The sequence below is a fragment of the Ruditapes philippinarum genome, unplaced genomic scaffold (genome assembly GCF_026571515.1).
Source record: "Ruditapes philippinarum isolate M1 unplaced genomic scaffold, ASM2657151v2 ctg1301_1_1_1_1, whole genome shotgun sequence".
Lineage (NCBI taxonomy): Eukaryota > Metazoa > Mollusca > Bivalvia > Venerida > Veneridae > Ruditapes > Ruditapes philippinarum.
Window position 1 is genome coordinate 227,442 of NW_026852304.1, and position 24,460 is coordinate 251,901.

Below are 24,460 nucleotides of genomic sequence, written 5' to 3' on the forward strand. Positions count from 1 at the left end.
AATATTTTGAAACTTTTCCTAAAATGATGAATGCTTATGTTCAGATTAAAAGATGGGCTATTCTACTAAAGATATTTTATGTAGTGAGGGTAAAATCTTATATTCTGCAAAACCTAAAAATTGTTATATCATACGGACATTAATCTATGTCTATAGCAAAAGTAAATCATTCTTCAAAAAGTCAGGATTATTTATATGCTTTTCTGGTTCCACATTTCTAAACATCATATTTTATATGAGAAATAACTTAGATAACATAGATTTTATCATAAAGTTAGATCAGCAATAAAACAAGAAATCAATGGCCAAGTATATTTTAATGCCAGTTTACTTCATTAATCAAATAAGAAACAATCTCTATTCCCTTTCATTTAACAGACCAAAAAAGTGAAACCATTTTCATGCTGAATTTCAGAAATGTATTTTTCAGCGTCTGTTTTGATTCTGTTCAAAATCAACTTAGAAATATCAATATGAAAATTTAAGGTTATTCTAAACAGTATAGAGTTCTGCTCTACAAATACTATAGAGGCCAGCTCTATACCGGTGTCAAACGCTAGTTATTTTCCGTTTCAACCCATATGCGTTAAATGAAGGTATTGTATAAAGTATAAGGCACATCAAAACCTAAACGAATTGTAAATATTAACTTTCATTTGATACAAACAATATAAATTATATAATAATCGTTAAATTTAATATAAAGTTACTTTAACAGGCTAATTGTAAACATACTTAACATAATCACTGTAAAACAAAATAACAATTCAGCTCAATACGTTTATTACAAATTAAACTAAATCGATTGATATTTAGAAAAGTGCTCTCTGTAAGACATCCCGTGCTTGGCAGTAAGAAAAGGGACTTAACTCTGTAAAAATGTAACTTAAAGTTATGGGACCTGTTTTTCATCATGTTAGATAATCATAAAGAACAATTTAACTGATGCCCTTCATTAGTTTTGGAAACACCACCTTACAAAAATGTTACGGCAATGCCGACCCAGATGCCGCAGTGAGTACAGTAGCTGTCCATATTCTTCGAATATTCAAACTGAAAATCCACTATTTATTATGGTAATAACAATATAAAACAGTAATTTCTTAGAATAATTTTCAGCAACTAAGTTAATGAAGACTCTAAATTTTTAAAGAACAATTACAGCACAAAATATTTTATAGAGACCAAAGTCGTACAGAAAAATATTTTACATTCTTTTATTCAGTCATTTACCCAAATCATATACTATCTGAAAATACTTTCTTGAATATGTGTGCAAGAAAGATTTTATTCTTTGTTAACATTTGATTTATAACAACTGATATACGTCCATGTTTTCCATTGATTCAACGAGATAACAAATTTCAATTTATATTAGAAATTGTAAAATAGCTTTTGGCTCTTATTGCAATTTCATTTCTGTATCATGTAATCCTACAAATAACTTACAAGTATCTTTAAGTATCTTATCTAAAAGGCGCGATAGACAACTTGAGATTTATTTTAAGATTTCTCTCCAATCTGTCTGTTTTCACTGCCCTCAATTCGCTCATTCGACCAAATGTTACAAATACAAATGATTAGCCTGCATTTAGGCACTGATTCGTGAGAGAAGAGATTAGGAAGAATTTGCGACAACACATGGAATCTGATAAGGTAATTCCCATGGGTTCTAATTTGCATTTAGTATGATACATTAAGAATGATGCAGTCTGTATTATTTTGTCACACAATTCTTCTCTTTATTTGCCGGCATCTTCTATCATTTAGCTGCCGAATAATTAGCCACTGGCACAGAAATGTTTAATTAAGTCAGTAACTTTAATTGAAACGCATGTTAGCAATATAAAAAGATCTCCTATTTTATTTTAAGTTTAAAGCGAATTGATCTTCAATGGGCATGTTTTCCATAATTTTCTCAAATATTGATAAAAATAATAGAAATGTATCATTTGGATAATCATATAAAAAGTTGTTTAAAAACTAAATGTTGATATAGTTCTAAGTACGGAGCCCCTAAGGTGACATTCTCGACACTTTTCTCCCGGCATTTAATTCGTTTTTACGAAATATTAATTCGTTTTTACGAAATATTAATTCGTATTTACGAAATATTAATTCGTTTTTACGAAATATTTTTTCGTAATTACGAAATATTATTTCGTTATTACGAAATATTAATTCGTAAAAACGAAATGTTATTTCGTATTTACGAAATAATAATTCGTTTTAACGAAATATTAATTCGTTTTTACGAAATATTAATTCGTATTTACGAAATATTAATTCGTTTTTACGAAATGTTATTTCGTATTTACGAAATATTATTTCGTATTTACGAAATATTATTTCGTTATTACGAAATATTTATTCGTAAAAACGAAATGTTATTTCGTAATTACGAAATAATAATTCGTTTTTACGAAATATTATTTCGTTTTTACGAAATATTAATTCGTATTTACGAAATATTATTTCGTTATTACGAAATATTAATTCGTAAAAACGAAATATTATTTCGTAATTACGAAATATTAATTCGTTTTTACGAAATCTTATAAGGTCATTTTGAGCTTGATAAAGAACCTGCTAATCTCACAAATGGGTCATTTACAATCAACCTTTCGATTATATGCCGAATGGTTCTCAAGTTATTATATTTAAGTGAACAGAGTTTTTGAGTTAGAAGTCATTATCTGGCCAAAAATGTCTATTTTTCCCTTTTGTCAAATACATGTTCCTATCAGCAATGTTTTAATGTTTGAGGCAATCTTTTATCACATGTTTCTTTAAAACAGAAACATGCTATATTATTCCGTTCTTTTATCATATACATTAGTAAAACTAATGGGACAAGGGGGGGGGTCCAGACTTTCACTTATCTTATCAGTTTAAACAAATTAGAAATGTCCGTGTTTGGATTTAAAGCACAGGACCCCCATTTTAACTTAATTTTCCTAGCGCGTGTACTATCACGGCTGTGGCTCAACGCTATTGACAGGCGATTATTTTAATTTATGTACAATAGTGTAAAGTTAAAAAACTTGGGGAGAAAAAAAACCACTATTTATATTGCATGAACATGCCTTATATTCAGTGAAGAACTTAGTTTTGAGGCCTTATTTATAACTATTACCAAAACTATTTGAAACCCTAGAAAAAAATTAATTCGTTTTTACGAAATATTATTTCGTATTTACGAATTATTATTTCGTAATTTCGAAATAATATTTCGTTTTTACGAATAAATATTTCGTAATTACGAAATAATATTTCGTAAAAACGAATTAATATTTCGTAATTACGAATTAATATTTCGTAAAAACGAATTAATATTTCGTAATTACGAATTATTATTTCGTAAAAACGAATTAATCTTTCGTAATTACGAAATAATATTTCGTAAAAACGAATTAATATTTCGTAAAAACGAATTAATATTTCGTATTTACGAATTAATATTTCGTATTTACGAATTAATATTTCGTAAAAACGAATTATTATTTCGTAATTACGAATTATTATTTCGTAAAAACGAATTAAGTTCCGGGAAAAAAAGTGTGGAAAATGTCATCTTAGGGGCTCCGTATCTAAGTGACTTAGAATGAACATTTATATGACAAATAATAATATTTTGTTCTAGAACATTTCACTATCTACTATATAAATATATGTAATTTCAGATCATGTATCTCACAAGATCCATGTATAGTTCTTTCATGGTTTTTTGTTTTGTCTTATACTTAATAATTTCAACATCATTATTCATTGTATTACAGACCCTCCATAATAGACCAACTCACTTCAAACACCTGTGATGAATGCTTATAGCTTATTTGAACAACTGTTAGGACTCAAACTAATGATTCCTGAATTGAGAGGCAGAAAAATGGGTAGAGAGGTAGGAAACTTAACTATTACGCTCCTGCATTCCTTATCCACACAAACACAGGTCTGCTTAAAATCACAATATTCTAAGTCCTAATTCACAAACTAGGACATTTATGCTAAGCATTATTTGAAGTATTTAATAGAAACCCGACAAATTCATGCTAAATTCTAGAGTGGACATGAAAGGAATTTCAGATATGGTATGACTTTGGAAAACACCATCTATTACAAGGATGAGGAATAGCTAACCTAACCTTTCTAATAAATAAACCAATGTACATACATTCATCCCTGAATTTCTGTTCAGCATTAGGTCCGACACGTGCAAATGTGGATACTAATTCAAGATGTAACGCATGCTCCTCTCTGTATATTGGATCATCTAGGAATGTTTGCAACTGCATATATACTTTCTCTAATATCTGAAACAGTAATTAAAGAAAATTTATTGGACAAAATACATATTGTAAAACCATTAAAGTCGTTAAAATATCATAAACTACTTTATTTGATATATGTATCTGATTTTAAAAATAAATGCAATACAGCAAAGATTTACATTTTTATCTAACATACGAGAGCAGTGAAATGAAATCAAATATTGTATCATGTTATAAAACACAAAAATCGTATGAAACAATAAAAGTAAAAGATTGAACTCTTTAAGATGTTTAACCCTTACCACACTAAATATCTTAAATGGATGTGCCCATCTTTCAGTCTGGACAAAACCATTCATTTCTTTTTGGTGAGGTAAAATGCCAAAATACATACATATACTGGCTGAATAGCAAACAGTGCAAACCGTGTTCAGATGGCACTGGTGTGCAGTTTAACTGGTCGCATGGGTAGAATCAGTTGCCTCCAGCTGGCTTATGGTTAATGTATTTTTTTCAAAAAACAGTAAAACCTGCTCTTAAAGACTGCAACTTTTGTCAGGTTACCCAGTTGTAATGACACCTATGATACCAGACAGTTGACCATACTTTTTGTGTGTAATTGAAATACATTGATTTGTCAAGACATGTTGTGCTCTGGTGCACTTATGACATAAAATCCACTTTTTTATGGTACACATTAAAAATGAGTTGAATATTAATTTGATTTCAGCAGATTCAAACCTTCCTGCAAGATATATGCATAGGGTCGGTCATAAGGTCAAAATGTGACTTTGATTTTTATAAGATAGAAAAATACTATATTTCATTGCTAAACAGTAAATAAAATATAAGCTTACATCTCTGGTTGTAACAGTTTCTATTATTGTACCAAGTGCTGGAATGGTAGCAACCCTCACTGATCTGAAAACCAAGTATATTACATGCTAATTGTTGGAAAAAAAGTTGCAATTTCAAGATGTATTGTATTTGTAAAAAACATTCAATTTAAAGTTATTTTTATATGAATGAATTCAATCAAATGTTAAAAGCAATTAAATTATATCAAAACTGGAATTGTACAAACTTAAATTTGCAAAGTTGTTCCTCTATTTATACTCTTTTACATATTTGGTACAGATTTCAAGTAAATTTTTACTTAAGATATAATTATGCTTATTCTAAAATTGGTGTAATCTTTCAAAGAAAAAAAATCTTTTTAAGAAAATCACTTGAAATATTTATAACACATTTAAATACTTGGCTGTATAATCAGAAGTTTCTTTAAATACAATTTTAAGTATTCAACCAAGTCTGGAGAGAATATCTTGTATCCTATAATAAGAAATATCTGAAAAAAATTAAACAGAGAGCAAATCAATCATACTTACATGACAGGGTCGCTCCCGAGTGTTATGAGAGCAGGAACGCACCTAGCTGATGCAAGAGATTCATTCACACTGTGCATTACAATCTACAATGTATAATAAACAAATTAAAGCACAACATATACATGCAAAAGTGCTTCATTAAATGATATATTATACATCAAACAGTTTGATATAGACTGTAAAATCATTTATTTGTTAGAATGACAATATGTGCATAAATAAAAGTTATTACTCAACTAAATGTATTTCTGATCAGAAACAGATTTTCACTACGCTGAAGATTTGTTTCAGAATGTATCAACATTTAAACATCCAGCATCAGGGAAGAAATACATTAACCCTTTAACCCCACTAAATATCATAAATGGACTTGTTCATCTTTCAATCTGGACAAAACCATTCATCATTTTTAGGGAACATTTCAAACATAAGACATAAAGTACAGTATAGGAACTGGGTGACGCACACTCATACACACAAAAACCATTGAAATATGTTGAGGAAAAACGAAAAAAGCAAGTTTTAGTACTTTCAAACATGACCTTCACCCCAATAACTTCAAGTCTTACAAAATGGTGAATGATCATGCCATATAACTGCATTAAGAATCAGTAAATATGCAAATCATTTAATAAGGAAAAGTAGAATGCTCTTCTTTAAGAACCACATTGACTTTTCTGGCATCACTCTAAAAGTCAACCCGAAGTCAGAGGTTTGGCAAGGTACCTACCTACCAATTATCTAATACCTTTGTCAAAATGTTTTAAGGCTGCTGTAAGGAGAATTGGTCAGCATGTGTAATGGAAAAAAACTTATGATCAAACCAGTCACTGTCATATTGACCTGAAAACAAACATGCTACAAGGAGAATAGAAACATATAGGAAATCATACCTCAAACAGTCTGGCAGCTGTAGCTCGAACCTGTGGTGACGAATGTACAACACCTTCCCATAACACTTCCAGTAACAATTCATGGTTGCTGGAATTTGCACTGAAAAAAAAATCAAATACAGTTTTAAATTAGTTTTGTTTTCTTTTGTATGAATTTTCAAAGTGGTTGGGCATTTTGCCGCAATTTCAAAGTCTTGAAAAATCACTACACTTATGTAACAAAACTGAAAGCAAACTGTACAATGCTCAACAAAGTAGGGAGAAATGATTTATCTTAATGTAAAATCTTATCACAAGTTACAGGTCTGGAGCATGTAAATATAACAACACACAGACATGTGGACAGACACATGAAAAAACTAATCATATTTGTCTTTGGGACTTAAATATTTAACCAAAAAAATCTTAACAAATATTTTACCAATAAAAACAATTAAACACACAGACTGGTGGAGCCTAAGACAGAAGCAAATGAAATAAATTTGGTAATTTCTACCAAATTTAAAATTTTAATATACTTTTTTTAGGGGATAATTCCAATTTAAATCTTTCTTGTTCATTTTTCATTTTCCAAAGGAGACAGTCAATATCAAATTTATATCTCTTCCGAGACAATCTGCTATCTATTTAACCAGCATTTTTCATTTGCTAAGGAAAAAGAAAGAAACTACATTTGAACCCAGTTTGAATCCTGTATATCAATATAGCAGCCTGTAGAGTATAGGAAATTTTCAAGGCGGGATTTTTATCATTCATTTTTTTTATATGTTAAATGTCAGGGAATGTCTATTAGATAGCTAATCATACCTCCAGAGAAACTGTGTGCAACTTTAATATACCAACAAAAGAAATTAACAAAGTCTGAGATGTTTTTAAAGTTTCCAACATTTCCCACAGGTTTATATATATTGGAGATGAGAAATAAATACTATAAGATTTTGGAAACAACATAATTCTTACAGTTTATAAATTTTGTAAAACAAATATTTCATTAGATATAGAGGATATTGAATGAGTGTAGGTTCAATACTGAATTTATTGGACAAGTTGAATAAAATTCTATCATGTGAGCCTCTGATATTATTTTATTCAACAAGTTCATTAATTAATAATGTGTATGACAAAACAAAAGTAACATCCCTGTATCTGCTATATTTGTATAGTTTACCCATAAATCAAGTACTTTTATAAAGAAACACATGATTAATCTTTATCAAAATGAAGTAACGTACTGTCAACAAAAGTACACACAATAAAATACAATTTATTTCTTGGCTATATTGTGATGAAGAAATCCAGGAATAAAAGAAATGCAATAATTCTTTGGAACAAAAATACTACTGGATTAACAATAACAGTAATAATGGAATAAAATGTTTCCAATAAATGATGAGGAAGGTCGTTGTACAGGATAGTGCTTCTATTCTGTAACCACAGGGATTGATGGCTTTATTGTGTCCAGTTTTATTCTAAAGCCATTCATAACAACAAATATAGGCTTGTATTTAATGGTCAGCAGACTATGTAGAACTTGATTAATATTTGCAATAAACCTCCAGGTCACACTGGGAATAATAATTCTGAGTTATACAGAAAATTGTCTCATACCGGACACAATATTTGCATATCTGATTTATTCATTATCTGACATAATTTTATACAGAGTTTCTGAAGTACAATATGTGTAGTTGTAAATATAAAATAATACAGTACATAGTGTTCAGATTTTTTTTCTTGGTTGGGTGTTACACAATTGTTTTTCCTGGTTGGGTGTTACACAATTGTTTTTCCTGGTTGGGTGTTACACCATTGTTTTTCCTGGTTGGGTGTTACACGATTACACAATTTTTTTCCTGGTTGGGTGTTACACTATTGTTTTTCCTGGTTGGGTGTTACACGATTACACAATTATTTTCCTGGTTGGGTGTTACACAATTGTTTTTCCTGGGTGGGTGTTACACCACAACATATGTGAAGGTCATGTGATGACTTTTGAGCTTTACTGGTGAAGGCAGACCTCAGGAGCGCTTCTATTCATTATTTCAACATGCACATTTGGGGAACTTGAGTAAAACCACCATTGTTCCATGAGCTAGCTAGACAGCTTTCTCACATGAAAGAATCCAAACTCCCTGGGGGGGATTCGATCCCACAGCAGTGAGTGGCAAGTGGTTTAAAGTCAATGACCTTAACCACTCAGCCATGGAAACCAGTATAACTAGACTTAGGTGATATTGATACAATAATAATACAATTATAATATTATAAGATCCAAAGTAACTTTTCAAACTATGATTACAAAGTGGAACAATGGCTTGATTACTTATTCAGACAACAAGGAAACTTGATTACTGGTTAAGACATCTAAAAGAAATCATGTGACACAACTGTATATCAAAAGATTTGAAGGTACATAATGCTTTATTTCAATCTGAAGTTTATCTCTGACAAATTAATGTACAACAACAATAACACGAAAGCATCAGGACTATAATCTTCTGCAACGATTTCCTTACTAAGAAATTTTCTATCAAAATGAGCATAAAATACATAATGGTTTTTCATGGTTTTGTATTTTATGAAGGCAGTGCACTTACCATAACTCAGTTACAGCAATCTTAAGACTGTCTTTAGGTGCTTGATATAGTGACAGACAGAACAACGCCTCTCGTAAAAACTGAGACAGCTGCTTCTTGTCTTCTTCCTGAAATAATTGTTATAAATCATTGTTTTATTTTAATGTTATAGTTTAAATCTAAAGATTTATTTGTTTGTTTTGAATTTATTTTCAATATTAGATAGTATATCATTCAAATGAAAAAGATAGCATTTTACAAAAAAATGTTTATAGATTCCATACAAAATTTAAAACTAACCTGGTTTTCTTAACCCTTACCCACTAAATTTGTATAATGGATTTACCCTGTTGTGAATTTGGAACAGTTCATTTAATGTTTAAGGGATTTTAATATCAAAATAAAACAAGAGCTGTCTTTAAGACATGCATGCTCGACTATTCTCAGTGCTTGACAGTAAGAAAAGAGACATAAATCTGTTAAAAAATTACTCAGAATTATTGGACTTGTGCCAATCACAGAGAACAAAAGTGTGAAGTTTTAACCTATTCCCTTCAGAAGCTTTGAAGATACCAACTTGCATGTAAAATCTTAACCAAAGTTTACTTATCATAATACTGTAAAGCCCAATCATTTTATCACTGTCAAGCAAAATTCGACATCCTTTTTAAGATAGAATGAGGTTTAAACATCTAATATGAAATGTCATTGAATTTTGGTCATTCATTAAAAGTATTTTTCTAAAAGAATTACTGCATTGTACTTTAGAATTCAAAGTAAACAAATTATGCTCAAAGGCTTTATATGCTATGAAGCCAGTTGGGGAGAGACACCACATGTATCTTTCCCCTCCCCAACCCCCTAGGAGTTACTGCTCCCCCTCCCCTCACCAGTTATCAAGAATCCTCCTTGACAGTATCATACAAACATAAAAGCATCATGAAAAGGAGTTCTTTCTGTATAGCAAATGTTGGATTTTATAAAAGTGATGTAACCATATACTGATTTATGACCTTTGTCAGTTTTTTTTGCTTGAGAAATGACTATTTCCAAGTTATAAAATGGCCAAAATTCAAGAAAACAAAATTTAACATTTATAAGATTTTATGTTAGTATTTTCCTTATATAAATGTGTACATTGATTCCAAAATATGTTAAAAAAATCCAGTACATAAGTTCATGTTTTAAATTTGGTTTAAAGTTTCCCTTAACTATAAAGTTTTTAATTTTACTTAGGGCCATTCCTTAAAATGCAAACAAAGAATTTGGAAGTATATGATAAGTATCACTCATAATATATACAATGCTGAGTTTCATTTACAATCAGACCTATGACTTGTTAAAAAAAAAGGCTCAAAATGGTAATTTTCCTCTCAAAAATGCCTATTTTCATGCTTGACTGATTAAATCCATTTCAATATTATCAATATAACATTCAATACTGACAGTCCCCAGTGCAATTGCTGAACTGACTACATGACCGGAGACAATATACAAGGCAGGGATTTAAAACACCTCCTGAAGTCTTGTATTTTTACATATACAAGTTAAATAACCTTGTATCTCAAGGCTGTTTCTATAACTTATTAACATAAGAGTTCAGCTGTAAAATGACAACAAATAGTTTTTTTCACTTCTTCACATAAGTATTACATTGTTTTCATTTCTTTACATAAGTATTACATACTAATAGGAGAAAAAAAAGAATCGCAATGCAAAGTAGCTAATAAGTATAGTTAATAAATCAAAATTATATTGTTTACACATTTCTAGAATCATATAATTAATTCATTTCTAAACACCCATGTGTTTATGTTAAATTATGGCCTAATCAACATGATTATGATGATAAATACGATGATTTAATTCAACATTTGTTAATGTAACTTACTGTATTAAAGGCACTGAGTACGCCACTGGCATAGACAGGGACAACACATGTTGTAAATGGAGTTGTATTGGATGTAAAACTATTTGACGGATCTGAAATGGAAGGAAAAAAATAGCCATGAGTAAAATTAATATAGAATTTCTGATGCATATATCATACATATCATTGCATCTTAACAACTCATTATGTAACATCAAAGACACAGGTGGTGTTTTAATAGTAGCATGTGCAGGGCTGGGAATCAAAATTGCGTCGTATCCTACAAAATGTAAACAAATGCCGCCATCTTGGAACGAAAGAGGTATGTTTTTGTTTATAACTCTTTTTGTTGGAAATGGCTTAAAACCAGATATATGTATTAACACGCTCCACTATTTTCCGCTTCGTTCTGTATTATGTTGTTTGTACAACTATTTTGTAAAACAAAAGTTATAGCGAACTTGCAACTCGAAGCGGGCCAGAATTGTCATGAAATTTTGTGGATACGATGCAGTTCATATTGCTTTATCCATCGTTTTTTCTTCAAATCAATTATATACTAATTTCAGAGTATACCATAAACTTCAATATATTATTTTGCATTACGTACTAAAATTTCATTAAAAAGAAATGTTTATTTTCTGAAAAAATAATAATATGTACGAAATGATACGACGCAGTTGAAAATAAAATATGATATGACGCAGTTGTATTTTTGGTATTCTTTTCAACATGGATAAATTTGGCAATATATGTCTATTTTACTGGATAATCACTTGTGCTAGATAAAAATACTGTGATCATTCGCAGTTTATAGCGATGTTCTGATGCTTTTGATTATTTAGAAAGCATTGTGTCATGTCCAATTTACATTGCAGACGCTACTTTTCAGTTAAACTTGAACATGTTACTTAATTTCTCATAATATCTGAAATAATTTCTTATATTTTCCTATATGTTCAATATTATCCATTTTTTTTTTTTGTTGGCAAAATATAGAAGTCTATGAACTTGAATCACAAAATTCATTTTGGCTAGCTACGCTATTAGTTAACTGTGGGTCTGCATGTTCTAGGTGATGACTGCTTTTGTGGTTTTATTTCAAACTTCCACTCTACACTTTAGTTTTACTGGGGGGTAAGGACCTCAGGTGAGCCTTTGTGCATTATTTCTGGCAAAATGTTACACCTTCAGAGAACCATTAGCTTACGAAAGAATCAGAAGTCCCTAGTGGTTTTCAAATTCTCAGCAGTTAAGTGCAAGTGATTTAAAGTCAGTAAACATAAACAGCTTGGCCTTGGTCGGACACACCTCTCTGATTTTTTCCAACAAATTTGTTAACCATGGTCTTAAATGTCAGCCGTACAAGTAAGCAGTTTTTTTAATAAACTTCTGGCATGAAGTTTGAAGATTACAAGTATTTAAATTAATTATAAAGTGAATAACATATATATTTCTTGTTAAAATGAAATATTTCCCTACTGTTTAAGATCACTTTTTACCTTCGTTTAAAAAAGGATGTGTCAGTGGCGTGAATGGCTGAGAATTTTTTAATTGGACAGGGGGTAATCCTCTTTGAAGAATCCTCTTTGAAGAAAACAAAATGTTTTATGTGTCAGGCAATTCATTATCAAATAAAAATCACACTTTAGTATAATGGTATGTTAAGATGCCTTCTCTTTAGTCTGTGGAAAATTCAGTGCCATAATCTGACATAAGTTTTCTCATCCTGGCTTTAATCTAATATAGGACAACTTCTTCAATACTATTGAAACATCATGTCGTGCATATATCTGTATCAAAATTATCGGTGCAAAGCATAAAATACCTTTGCAAAAAGGACACCTAGCTACTTTACAAAATAATTTTTTGTTTTATCTTTTGTAACCCGAATTTGAAAAGTTTATTAATGAAGAAGAAGTTGCAAGTTCGCTATAACTTTTGTTATACAAAATAGTTGTGCAAGCAACATATATCGAACGAAGCAGAAAATAGTGGAGCGTGTTAATACATATATCTGGTTTTCAGTCATTTCCAACAAAAAGAGTTATAAACAAAAACATACGTTTTTCGTTCCAAGATGGCAGCGTTTGTTTTCATTTTGTAGGATACGACGCAGTTTTGATTCCCAGCCCTGTGGTCAGAATGCACTGATTTGCAGACTGATCTGGCTTAATACTGGTCGCAAAGGCTGATCACTTCCGGTTTAAGCAGGTTAAGAGTTAAAAGACATGTCAATGAGTACTGATCTAATTCTCATATTCAGCTCATTTAACAAATATAGTGATGACATCTTATTAAATAACATACAGTTAAAGCAGTGTTAAAAGACCACCTCCAAATATCCAAATAAAGACCACCCAGTAAATTAAGGCCGTTTTTCATTAAACTACCAACTATAAAATGGAACACAGTTACCTCCAAATAAAGACCACTTGTTTATAAAGGCCATGTTAAGTCTCTTCTTTGGGAGGTTTGTTGTTCACAGGTTTGACAGTAATGTGTCAGATAAACCCTTGATAAAAATAATTAACTTGTATTCTACATACATGCACTCCAGTTTTAAACTAGTTTGGCAGCAGACAAAATCTGTCTAAATAATAGTCACAAACTGAACTGATATGTATTGAGAAATATAGATAAAGTCTGACGTTCCCCTTGTAGTGATGTTTTATCCCATTTGAGCATTTTGTTTTGTCAGTTTCAATATAAATTCATTGAAGTGAAGTATTGAAAAACATTCACTTAACTCTCCCAGCCTTGAAAAGCTTTCAATCTATCAAGGCCTATTTCACAAAACACATAGAGACATGCAAATAGTCAGCTCTCTAAAAGGCAGCCAAATTGGACCCCCTTTTTGTTTTCTGTTTCATGGTGAAGTTGCATCTAAATAACTCTTATAACTGTCAATAAACTGAGCTTAAATAACATACATTTTTACTTTATTATCTTTGTGCAAAATGCTTCTATAATATTGTGCAGTATTCCACTGGGGCAACACATTTATATCAACAACTTTGAGGATCAGTACAAATGTTGTTCAGATAAAAATAATAAAGATCTACTTTATAAAAGTTACAGCTACCAGTACTTTTTTACTATAGGCATCATTACTTTTTCATTCCATTAAATGCTCATTTCTCAAAAAAAAAAAAAAACGTTATAGCTACCAGAACTTTTTTACTATAGGCATCACTATTTTTTCATTCCATTAAATGCTTATTTCTCAAAAAAACAAACAAGACCCACCACCTAGCTGGGGCTACACTCGAATTTTTTACTGGAGGAAGAATATCATAGCAAAGAATACTCCTACAAAACATTTTATTGTACAAAAACAAAACTCAAATTTCATATTTGACAGGCACAATCACGGTCATTCAAAAGTCAAGGTAAAATTTGAATTAATCTTCATGTCAGTTCATAAGTGTACATTTATCCAAGAATAAATCAAATACATAAATAAATAAAAAAGTTATGACAATTTAAACAAACTTCAATAACATGACTTTTTTACAGTCAAGGTCAAATAAAGGTCAAAGTCATATCAGAATAAATCAACATGCCAGTTTTGTCACATGTGTTCTTTTGTCATTAGTGTCAATCAAATATGTAAGTAAATACCAAAGTTTATTTGACAATTTTATTGCAAAAATTTCAATAATTGACCTTGGACGTCAAAGGTCCCAAATTTTTCAGGGTCAATGTCAGAATTTAATTTCAACCATGTTTTGGTTTTTGTCCCAATTGTTGTTTAAATTTGTTTAAGAAAAATCAAATCCCTAAATAAATAACAAAGTTATGACAATCATAGCTCATTCTAAATTCATTAATTTGACCTGTAGTGTAAAGGTCAAGTTCAATTAAATTTTCTTTAATGTCTTGGCCATAGACTTGTTGTGCCCAAGAAGTAATAGCCAAATTATATAAAAACAAAACTGAGAAATTACAATAATTTGACCTTCAAGGTCATTTATGAATCAAGGTCAAATTAATTCTCATTTTCTATCAGATATTGCCCTTATGGTGGTTGTGCTCAAATGTGAAGACATTCATTTCATAAATAACATATGTAAATTTATAGCAAATTATAGCAAAAATTTAGCAAAGTTCAATAATTTGATCTTCAAAGTCAAGGTCATTGATGATTGAAAGTCACAATCAGTTTGATCTACTCAAAGGTCTTGTCTAAAGAGTTGTTGTGTCCAAGTATGAAGACTTATCCATTAATTTAAGAAATAAAAAAGGCCAATGTAAAATAATCAAACAGCAACAGGAATGAATGACATGACTGTAGCAAAAGCCAAAATTTATTTCTTTGAAAGTCAAGCTAGTAAATATCACATCAAAAAGATTTTCACAAATATTATGACAAAATTATTCTAGGGCAATACTTGCAGATTTCTTTTTTGAATATCTATCATATTAAATGTCAATTTATCCAAGTCATCTTATTTTTGGCATTTAATCAATTTTTTGACTTGAGAGAAAAATCTTGTCTTTGATGTGTAAACAATGTCAATTTAAAGGCTATATCTCTGTAAAATTTGGTTTTAAGAGATAGCTTGATTGTATGCACAGAAAATAGGGGAAACAAGAAAATCTGTTGATGAGTTACAATTCAGTATTTAACTTTATAAGAGACCATTCCTCTTTTAAGTATCATCATATTTATAGAAAGACCCCAACACTGCTATGACATGTCAATGTATACTTTCTGAATTTGTGCAATAGTTTAGTTATGCCTTTAAAAAACAATATTTCAGTCATGAAATCATAAACATGTAGAGTATACACTAACTGCATGGCAATATTGGCCTTCATCATACTGTACTGTGAGTGTATCATAAAAGCTTTTGTCCTACTGGTCATATATGGACAGGTTGGCTTATGTCCAGAAGGCTTTAAACTTGTTGGCCTGCCACTTTATAGCTTATATACACAAACAAGAGGGCCATGATGGCCCTAGATCGCTCACCTGAATTATCAAACTCATCCAAACAATTACCTAGACAAGCATTCTGACCAAGTCTCATGACAGGTGAGTCAAAAATGTGACCACTACAGTGTTAACAAGGATTATCCATATTTGAGCAGTGCGACCTAGTTTTTTACCCAGGTGACACATATTCAAACTTGACCTAGAAATCATCAAAACAAACTTTCAGACCAATTTCCAGGATACTTGGATCAAAACAGTAGCAACTAGAGTGTTAACAAGATTTTTCTTATTTTTAGCTCCGGTGACCTAGTTTCACATGCGATTTCGAACTAATCCAAGCAATTACCTAGACAAGCATCCTGACCAAGTTTGATGATAATCGAGTCGAAAATGTGACCACTAGAATGTTAACAAGGTTTTTCCATATTTGGGCGGTGTGACCTAGTTTTTTCATCCAAGATGACCCATGTTTAATCTTGACTTAGAAATCATCAAAAAAAACTTTCAGACCAATTAACAGAATATTTGGATCACAACAGTAGCCACTAGAGTGTTAACAAGATTTTTCTATTTTTAGCTCATGTGACCTAGTTTTTCATCCGAGATGTCCCATGTTCGATTTATTCCAAGCAATGACCTATTCAAGTTTCCTGACCAAGTTTGATGACAATTGAGTCAAAATTGTGACCACTAGAGTGTTAACAAGGTTTTTCTATTTTTAGCTCCTGTGACCTAGTTTTTCATCCGAGATGACCCATGTTCGAACTCATCCGAGCTATCACCTAGACAAGCATCTTGATCAAGTTTGATGATGATTGATGCAAAAATGTGACCGCTAAAGTGTTAACAAGGTTTTTCTATTTATAGCTCCGGTGACCTAGTTTTTTCATCCGAGATGACCCATATTCGAACTCATCTGAGCTATTATCTAAACAAGCATCCTGACAAAGTTTGATGATGATTGGGTCAAAAATGTGACCACTAGAGTGTTCACAAGGTTTTTCTATTTTTAGCTCCTGTGACCTAGTTTTTCATCAGAGATGACCCATGTTCGAACTCATCCAAGCAATTGACTAGACAAGCATTCTGACCAAGTTTGATGATGATTGGTTCAAAAATGTGACCACTAGAGTGTTCACAAGGTTTTTCTATTTATAGCTCCTGTGACCTACTTTTTCATCCGAGATGACCCATGTTCGAACTCATCCGAGCTATCACCTAGACAAACATCCTGACCAAGTTTGATGATGATTGGGTCAAAAATGTGACCTCTAGAGTGTTCACAAGGTTTTTCTATTTTTAGCTCTTGTGACCTAGTTTTTCATCCGAGATGACCCATGTTCGAACTCATCCGAGCTTTCAACTAGATAAGCATCCTGACCAAGTTTGATGATGATTGAGGCAAAAATGCGACCGCTAGAGTGTTCACAAGAAATTGTGGACGGCCGGACGGACGACGGACGACGGACATTCACCGATCCTAAAAGCTCACCCTGAGCAAGCTCAGGTGAGCTAAAAAGTTTAAACACAGCATTTCTTACCTATATGTTCTTCTCCCATCATCAAAACATCTATAAATCTAGGCTTCACCTGAAATATTCAAACGAAAATTTAGTAAATTATGTATCATGATATAATAATATATGTATTGTGCAATAACATCAATTTATTCAGTTTGAAATAAAACAGTATGGATATTGATTGCAGCCTGTTCTGACTAAATTCAAACTTGAACTGATTTCATTGGTTGTCAAACAAGGTTAAATACACATACAGGCAAAACAAAATGCTCAAAGTATATGTGTATCAATGATAATTTTGTAGAAATGTACCTTAATAAAAAGGTTAACCAAGAAATCCAAAGTCAAAAATGGGGGCATAACTTAACAGAAATACATTACAAGGTAACATGCCCTTTAGAAATGCATTCCATTTTTAAAACTGAGCATTTATTCCTCAAGTCTTTGAGAAATTGTCCTTAGCAGAAAAAAAGAATGTCAAAAAGGGGCATAACTCTACAAAAATTAAATTTTAGGACTAAATGCACTTTCTGAAATAGTGTCATATTTTGACAATGAATAAGTATTCCAAGTTTATAGTGAATAACTTTTGATAAGTTCTGAGAAAATGAAAGGTTAACCAGGGCAAAAAAAAACTGAAAAAGGGACATAATTTTCAAAAACCAATTTTAGGATTACCTGCCTTCTTTGAAATGGTGGCTGTTTATAATATTCAACATGTATACCAAGTTTGAAGAGGCTGACTTTTATAGTATTTGAGAAAATGGACCTTTAACAAAAAGGTTAACTAGTGCTTGCAACATGGACTTCAATGCCAAAGAGTCTGGGTCAAGACAAGGTTGAAGACAAAAAGTGAAGCTAAAGATTTTCAAGAAAAAAGTCTCATTAATTTTATTCTTAAAAATGTTTATGAAGTGTCTGATTACATTTGTTGAAGAAACTTTATCAAATATCTATATTAAAACTTTCAATGCAGACATTTAACTTGTTAACAAACAGCCTCAATCACAGTGACATGTTTTAAGTGCCTTTCGGACAAACCTGAAGGACAAAGAGAAAATAACAACAATGAAATTCTATCACCACAATTCAATTAAAATCGAGGGAAAATGCAATTTATTCTATCGTTTATCAAAATATCACTGAATGCATAAAAACACCTGATACCGAGAAACAATAAATTGTGCGCTGATGGCATTCTAAAATTGATTAATAAAACAAGAGGAGAATAAATTCCTATGCTAATCTTGATCAGATCATAATAATGTTACAATCAATCTTGTGTCTGATAATAAAACAAAAAAAAGGATATTCATTAAAGACAGACTCTTGGCAACCATTCTGGTAGGCTGAAACGTATTAACAAGGGAAACTCCTATCATGACGAACCTGATTACCTGTAATAATATGTTCAGTAAAATTTCAATTTTTTTTTTGTTCTATTGCTGTTTGGTTATTTTGGGGTTTTTTTTTTTTCGTTTTTTTTCTCATTTCTTTTCAATAATGAATTTTATATCAATATAATCATAACAAGAGCTGTCGGTAGGGCAGTGTGTTCGACTATTCTAAGTCCTTTAAATCCTTATTGCATATTGCATATTGATAGTAACAGGGTTAGAATTTAGCGATATTTTCTACTTGCAGATTTTTGCAAGTGATCAAATGCTTAACTGGCAATATGAGGTAGTCAACTGGCATTTCCATGATCACGAATCTTATCATTACTATAATACACGATGACAATGTATTTTGGACATCTGATATGACAAATGATAATAAGCTTGAATCATGTCAGAAGCATCTTTATCACAAGTAAACACAGAGCTATTTCTTCTTGTAACGAAACAAAAACAATTTAACACATTAATTTATAAATGATAAACTGTTTAGGGATCAGATTAGATATACCAGAGGAGCACCCACTGATGACAATGTACAGTTATAAACTTGTTCATGTAATGTAATTTCTTAGGACCTTTATTAATTTTAGCGTATTTTGTGCTTGACTGAAACCTAGAGGTACTGATCTACTTAAACAAATATTTCAGCTTAAAAGTAATCACTTTACAGAGTAGTGCTACGCATTTACATTGGATAAAACAACATGGAGTTCTAACAAATAGTGTTTGGTTGTTATAAATAGTCCATTCAAAACATAGTCACAGAAAAAAAATAGAGCAACTAAAAACTGATAGCAACTAAAAATTGATTTTTAAGTTTCTAAGGTAAACGTCATCATTTACTGCATCTGGCACATTAAACATCATCAGTTTCTTCAGCGGGCAGTAAAAATGCCAAGCATCATCATCAGCTCAGAAGATAACAATTTTGTATAATGTATATGTCCAAAATGAACAGTCACTTGCAAATAAATGCCAGCTAGAGTAATTTTTACTGGCATTATTAGATTTTAACTGGCATTTTGCCAGTATGCCAGCTTAAATTCGAACCCTGAGTAAAAATCAAGAACCTAGTTATGTGCCTTTGATGTTGACCTGATATGCTCTAAAATAAGTGTGTGAAGTTTCAATCCATTTCCCTTAAGTAGTTTTGGAGACACCAACTTGCAAGCAAAAACTTAACCAAAGTGTGACGCTGGAGATGCCAGAGTGAGTACAATTAAGCATGATCTTCCTATCCTTAGAATTATCAAGCTGAAAAAATCAGATGTGGAAAGTGAATGGCCTAAAAGACATTATCTCTTTTCAATTAAAGCATTAAGACCAAAAATATGTCCTGATAACCGGACTAGAACGCTTGCCTCAGAGCTCATGTAGCCCCAATTCTTTCTCTACAGAGCTACTCCAGTGCAAAATCCTATATCTCTATTGAGAATCATGTCTAGAATGAACCTAACAAAATTCAAATTGAGTACCATAAGACAATGTGTCACAACTGAAATTCTTAGGTCACAATGATAATTTTCTCCTTGTTTTTCTGAAGTGTCGGGAATCATGCAAATATTTCGTCCTATCTGAGCTTCCAATTAATTGCTTGAAGAATTTGAAAAAGGATGGAAATGAACAAAAACTATAACCGTAACATAAAATGTGAAAACAAGCTTAAAAGATGTGACAAAACATTGCATTTCTAGTTTGACATGAAAGTAACAAAAATATTGAAACAAGAATTTGTAAGGGGTCCGGATGTTGCGTATTACACATTGTCTTATTATAACAAACACTTGGTTATTTCAAATTCTTTTGATATATGACATAGCTATCAACTGGGAAAACTTAAATATATTCCCCTTTTTTCTTCTTCAAAAAGGTGGGGGACATTAAAAAGCTATTTATTTACATGTATTTACACAATAACTGAAGTTTGGCAAAAAAAATTCAGAATGAAATAAAAATCTTAAACAAAAAAAAAAAAAAAAATGTATCATAATCAACTATTAGTTAAACAAGTTGCTGACTGGATACATGGGAGAATATAATAAGCCTGAAAGAGATAAATATGATCCTTATAAAGTCCAAGCTGAGCTTGTATATTTATGTCGGCAAGGCTATATTCTCCCTGTATCCAGTCAGCAACTTATATAACAAATAGACAATAATGCAAATTGTTATTGATGACAAGTTCATAAGAAAAACCAGCAACTTAAGACCGTTTTCAAAGAAGCGCGAGTAAAAAAGCACAGCAAAATAAGATGACTTCAGAAATTTGATGGCTATGCAAACTTAATATGAAGTAATTCAAATATGAAGTGGACACAGTTGTGTAACTTGTTTGTATTATTTTGAAGTCATGACATTTGAATTAAGAAATGTTCCATAAAGAATAAATTTCATACACACAAATTATGTGCAATAGTCTACATTATCTAGAAAAACATTATGTTATTTGTGCTCTCTAATCGGTTCTTCACAGTATTATACAGCATAGTATACAAAGTGTTTAAGCCAATCAAAATTCAAGAAATTTATATGCATTATTACTTCCAAACACCATCCTGATCATCATTATGATTCTATTTAAAAAACCTAATTACTGTAGGATTATTCTCATCTTTAACACTGTTTTGTTACTTTTTTACTTGAATCAAAATACCAATTGATACCAATACCTGTATAATGTATCAACATGAAATTAACTTAGTCTATACTTGATATTATTATTGGTATAATATTATTATCTATAATCCCCTGTAGGACTGCACCACATAGTAACATTATTATAAGACTGAAATAAAATAACTCAAATGTTTAAAAGAGAATTCTGGTAAAGGGTAAATCCCTGGAGTGTAAAGCCTTCATAAGCCTACATAAATCAACAGCTGCTGTTTAAATCGATTAGGCAGGTGCCACAAAAACATATTTTGTTAACAAATAATCAGAATAACACTGGAAAGAAATCTGTTTCACCCTTTAACCAACTAATTTTTTGTAATAGATTTGGTTTGTAAAGATTTATAATAGAACAGTTAATTATTTCAAAGTTAAAGGGACTCCACTGATTTTTTTTTTTTTAGACATGATGGGACTTCAGAAATAATTTTTCGAAATAAATGTTCCATCAAATTTTGATGTAGGTCTAGACCAATAACTTGTTTGCAAAATTTCCCATCATTTATGCTCACACTATTTAAAATTATCGAAATTTGAAAAGCTTTTCAATGCTTTTCACTCAAATCGGGCCTTAAATAGCACAACATAACAGTTGTCAATTCATTCTCATAAATATATTTTGCATAATTATCTTTCTGTTTTTTGTGCGCTAGAAAACTGTTGATCCGTGTAAGAAATTCATATTTTATGTTTTTAGGCATTTAAACCTCTGTGGACTTCCTTTAAACAGATTTTGATATCAAATCTGAGCTACCAACAGTACATGCAGTATACAGCTTGGTCAGACTACACTGTTATGTGGCTGGCTTAGATCTATACATATGGCAAAGGCTAATCAAGTTCAATTCCAGGTAATTGTAAGTTCCATTGAAATTCTGGGATTATGTCATGTGGCAACTTTACATTATTTCAAGCATGAGTGGGCAGCTAAGCAGAACAATCAAAGTTTCATGAGCCAGCTGGATAGCTTCCTCACATGAAAAAATCCAAAATCCCTGACAGAATTCGAACCTACAGCAGTGAGGGTCAACTGGCTTGAAGTCAATGCACAGGAACATTATGCCTGTAATTCTAATAAATACACACCAAAATTATACTCTGACTAAATCAGATGCAATAATTATGAAAATTGTATTTCACTGCCTCCGTGTTAAAATCAAAATGGTTCCTTCTTCTTTATATATATGCATCATCAATTAAGCTACATACTGAGGAGTCAAAATTCATCAAAACAATTCAATGCAATGAAAGCATAAGAGCTGTATCATGATTGTATAGGGATGATTCTGCTTTTAGAATATGAATCAAGTCTGATTAGAACAGTTTGCTATTTGAACAATCTATGACAATCAAGGTTCATATGTGTCATGTAAATATTTATTTATTCTGATTGAATGTCTGGCTAGAAGTGTAAAATCTACTCAAATTCCCTGCATATCAAAACTGCAATAAAATCCTTATCTAGATGTCTACAATATTAAAATAAGTCATGTATTTTCTTATTGTATGAGGTTCCATGGCTGAGTTATAAATAGTGCTGACTTTAAATTATTTGCCGACCAATGCCAAGCCAAGGTTTGAATCCCATCAAGGATTCTGGATTTTTACATGTGAGGATTAGCCATCCAGCTGGCTTAAAGGAACTTCAGTTGTTCTACTCAGGAGCCCTGTTTTAATACTGTCATAATAAATGCACAACGGGGCACCTTAATTAGGTCTTCCTCACCAGCTAAAAATAAAGAGTCATCCTATTACCTTTACAGGGATGATATGTCTTAAAGTGTATAAACCTTTATATTAAAAGACTGCTACCTTTAGTTTAGAAAATAATTGTTTGAATTTTAAATAAGAAAAATTCCAATATACCTGTATGAAAAAACAGAATATATCTATATATCTATTTAAGAGAGAAAAATGCAGGTTAAAACTTTACATTAAATACCAGCTTAATATTTGGTTTATTCTGTTTACATAATGTTTATGTGTGTTAAATAAAAGAGACATTATATACTTGAACTCTTTCAGAAATCAACTGGAATATAATTTTACTGTTTAGATTAGTACACCATTTGATGTAAGTCTTGACCATTAATAAACTTGTATGTACAATTTCAAATCACTGGCTCACTCTGTTTTTCTATAGTGCAGAATGACCAAAAAAAGGAAAAGCATTTAAATGCTTTAAACTCAAACTGGTCAAAGAATCACATAAAAAATCACTTTTTAACTGCTTTTTCTTTATCAACTTTTGCTTATTTTTTACACATTTTAGGTGTTCCAGTTTATCAATGTTTATCATTTCCAACATAATGAGTTTTGGCTTTGGGACCTTAGTGCATCTCTTATAATGTAATCATATCAATTTAACTGCGCACAATTCAAATTTCTTTATCAGAAAGATAATATTTTATGGACAATATGTAAAAGAATTATGACAGTTTTATTTATTCCTTGGGATAAATTCTCTTAGATGAGAAAGACCATGAAATATATTGCAGCATGCATGCCAATGTATAATTTCATTATTGTACAATTTTCACAGATTTCAGTAATGCATGGTCTATTTAATTGATAATAATTCAAACATGATGTGATACAATGTTGTATTTCATCATGCAAGAATGCTTTTGTCTGATTAAGGTAAATATCTCTCTTGGGATCATAGTAAAATCTTTACCATTGTAACAATCTCAAAACATATATATATGAGTATAGGAAAATGGGGAAAAGTGGTGTAATAACACTTTTGTACTAAGCAGAGTACAAGTTTACAATAAAATGACTAAGTGGTTTTTATATAATACATGTATAGGAAAATTATTTACACAGCATTTTAAAAGATTTAGTTATATAGTTCAAATAAAGTGTCACTATGATATTGACCTAATGACCTCAAAATTAAGTGGTCATAAAATTGACCATGGAAAATG

The 24,460-nt window shown here is 31.0% G+C and overlaps 1 protein-coding gene across 5 annotated transcripts in view; it reads right to left on the bottom strand.

Annotated features, from left to right (window-relative positions):
• Positions 1–24,460, bottom strand: part of LOC132755918 (RAB11-binding protein RELCH homolog) — a 100,774-nt gene that overhangs the window by 48,138 nt on the left and 28,176 nt on the right. For all 5 annotated transcript variants that reach the window (XM_060746867.1, XM_060746875.1, XM_060746860.1 and 2 more), the window contains 7 exons: positions 17,482–17,530; positions 11,020–11,111; positions 9,150–9,256; positions 6,553–6,652; positions 5,660–5,742; positions 5,129–5,192; positions 4,175–4,313 (listed from right to left, as the gene is read on the bottom strand). In XM_060746867.1, coding sequence (XP_060602850.1) covers positions 4,175–4,313; positions 5,129–5,192; positions 5,660–5,742; positions 6,553–6,652; positions 9,150–9,256; positions 11,020–11,111; positions 17,482–17,530 — 634 coding nt within the window. The remainder of the gene's footprint in view (positions 1–4,174; positions 4,314–5,128; positions 5,193–5,659; positions 5,743–6,552; positions 6,653–9,149; positions 9,257–11,019; positions 11,112–17,481; positions 17,531–24,460) is intronic.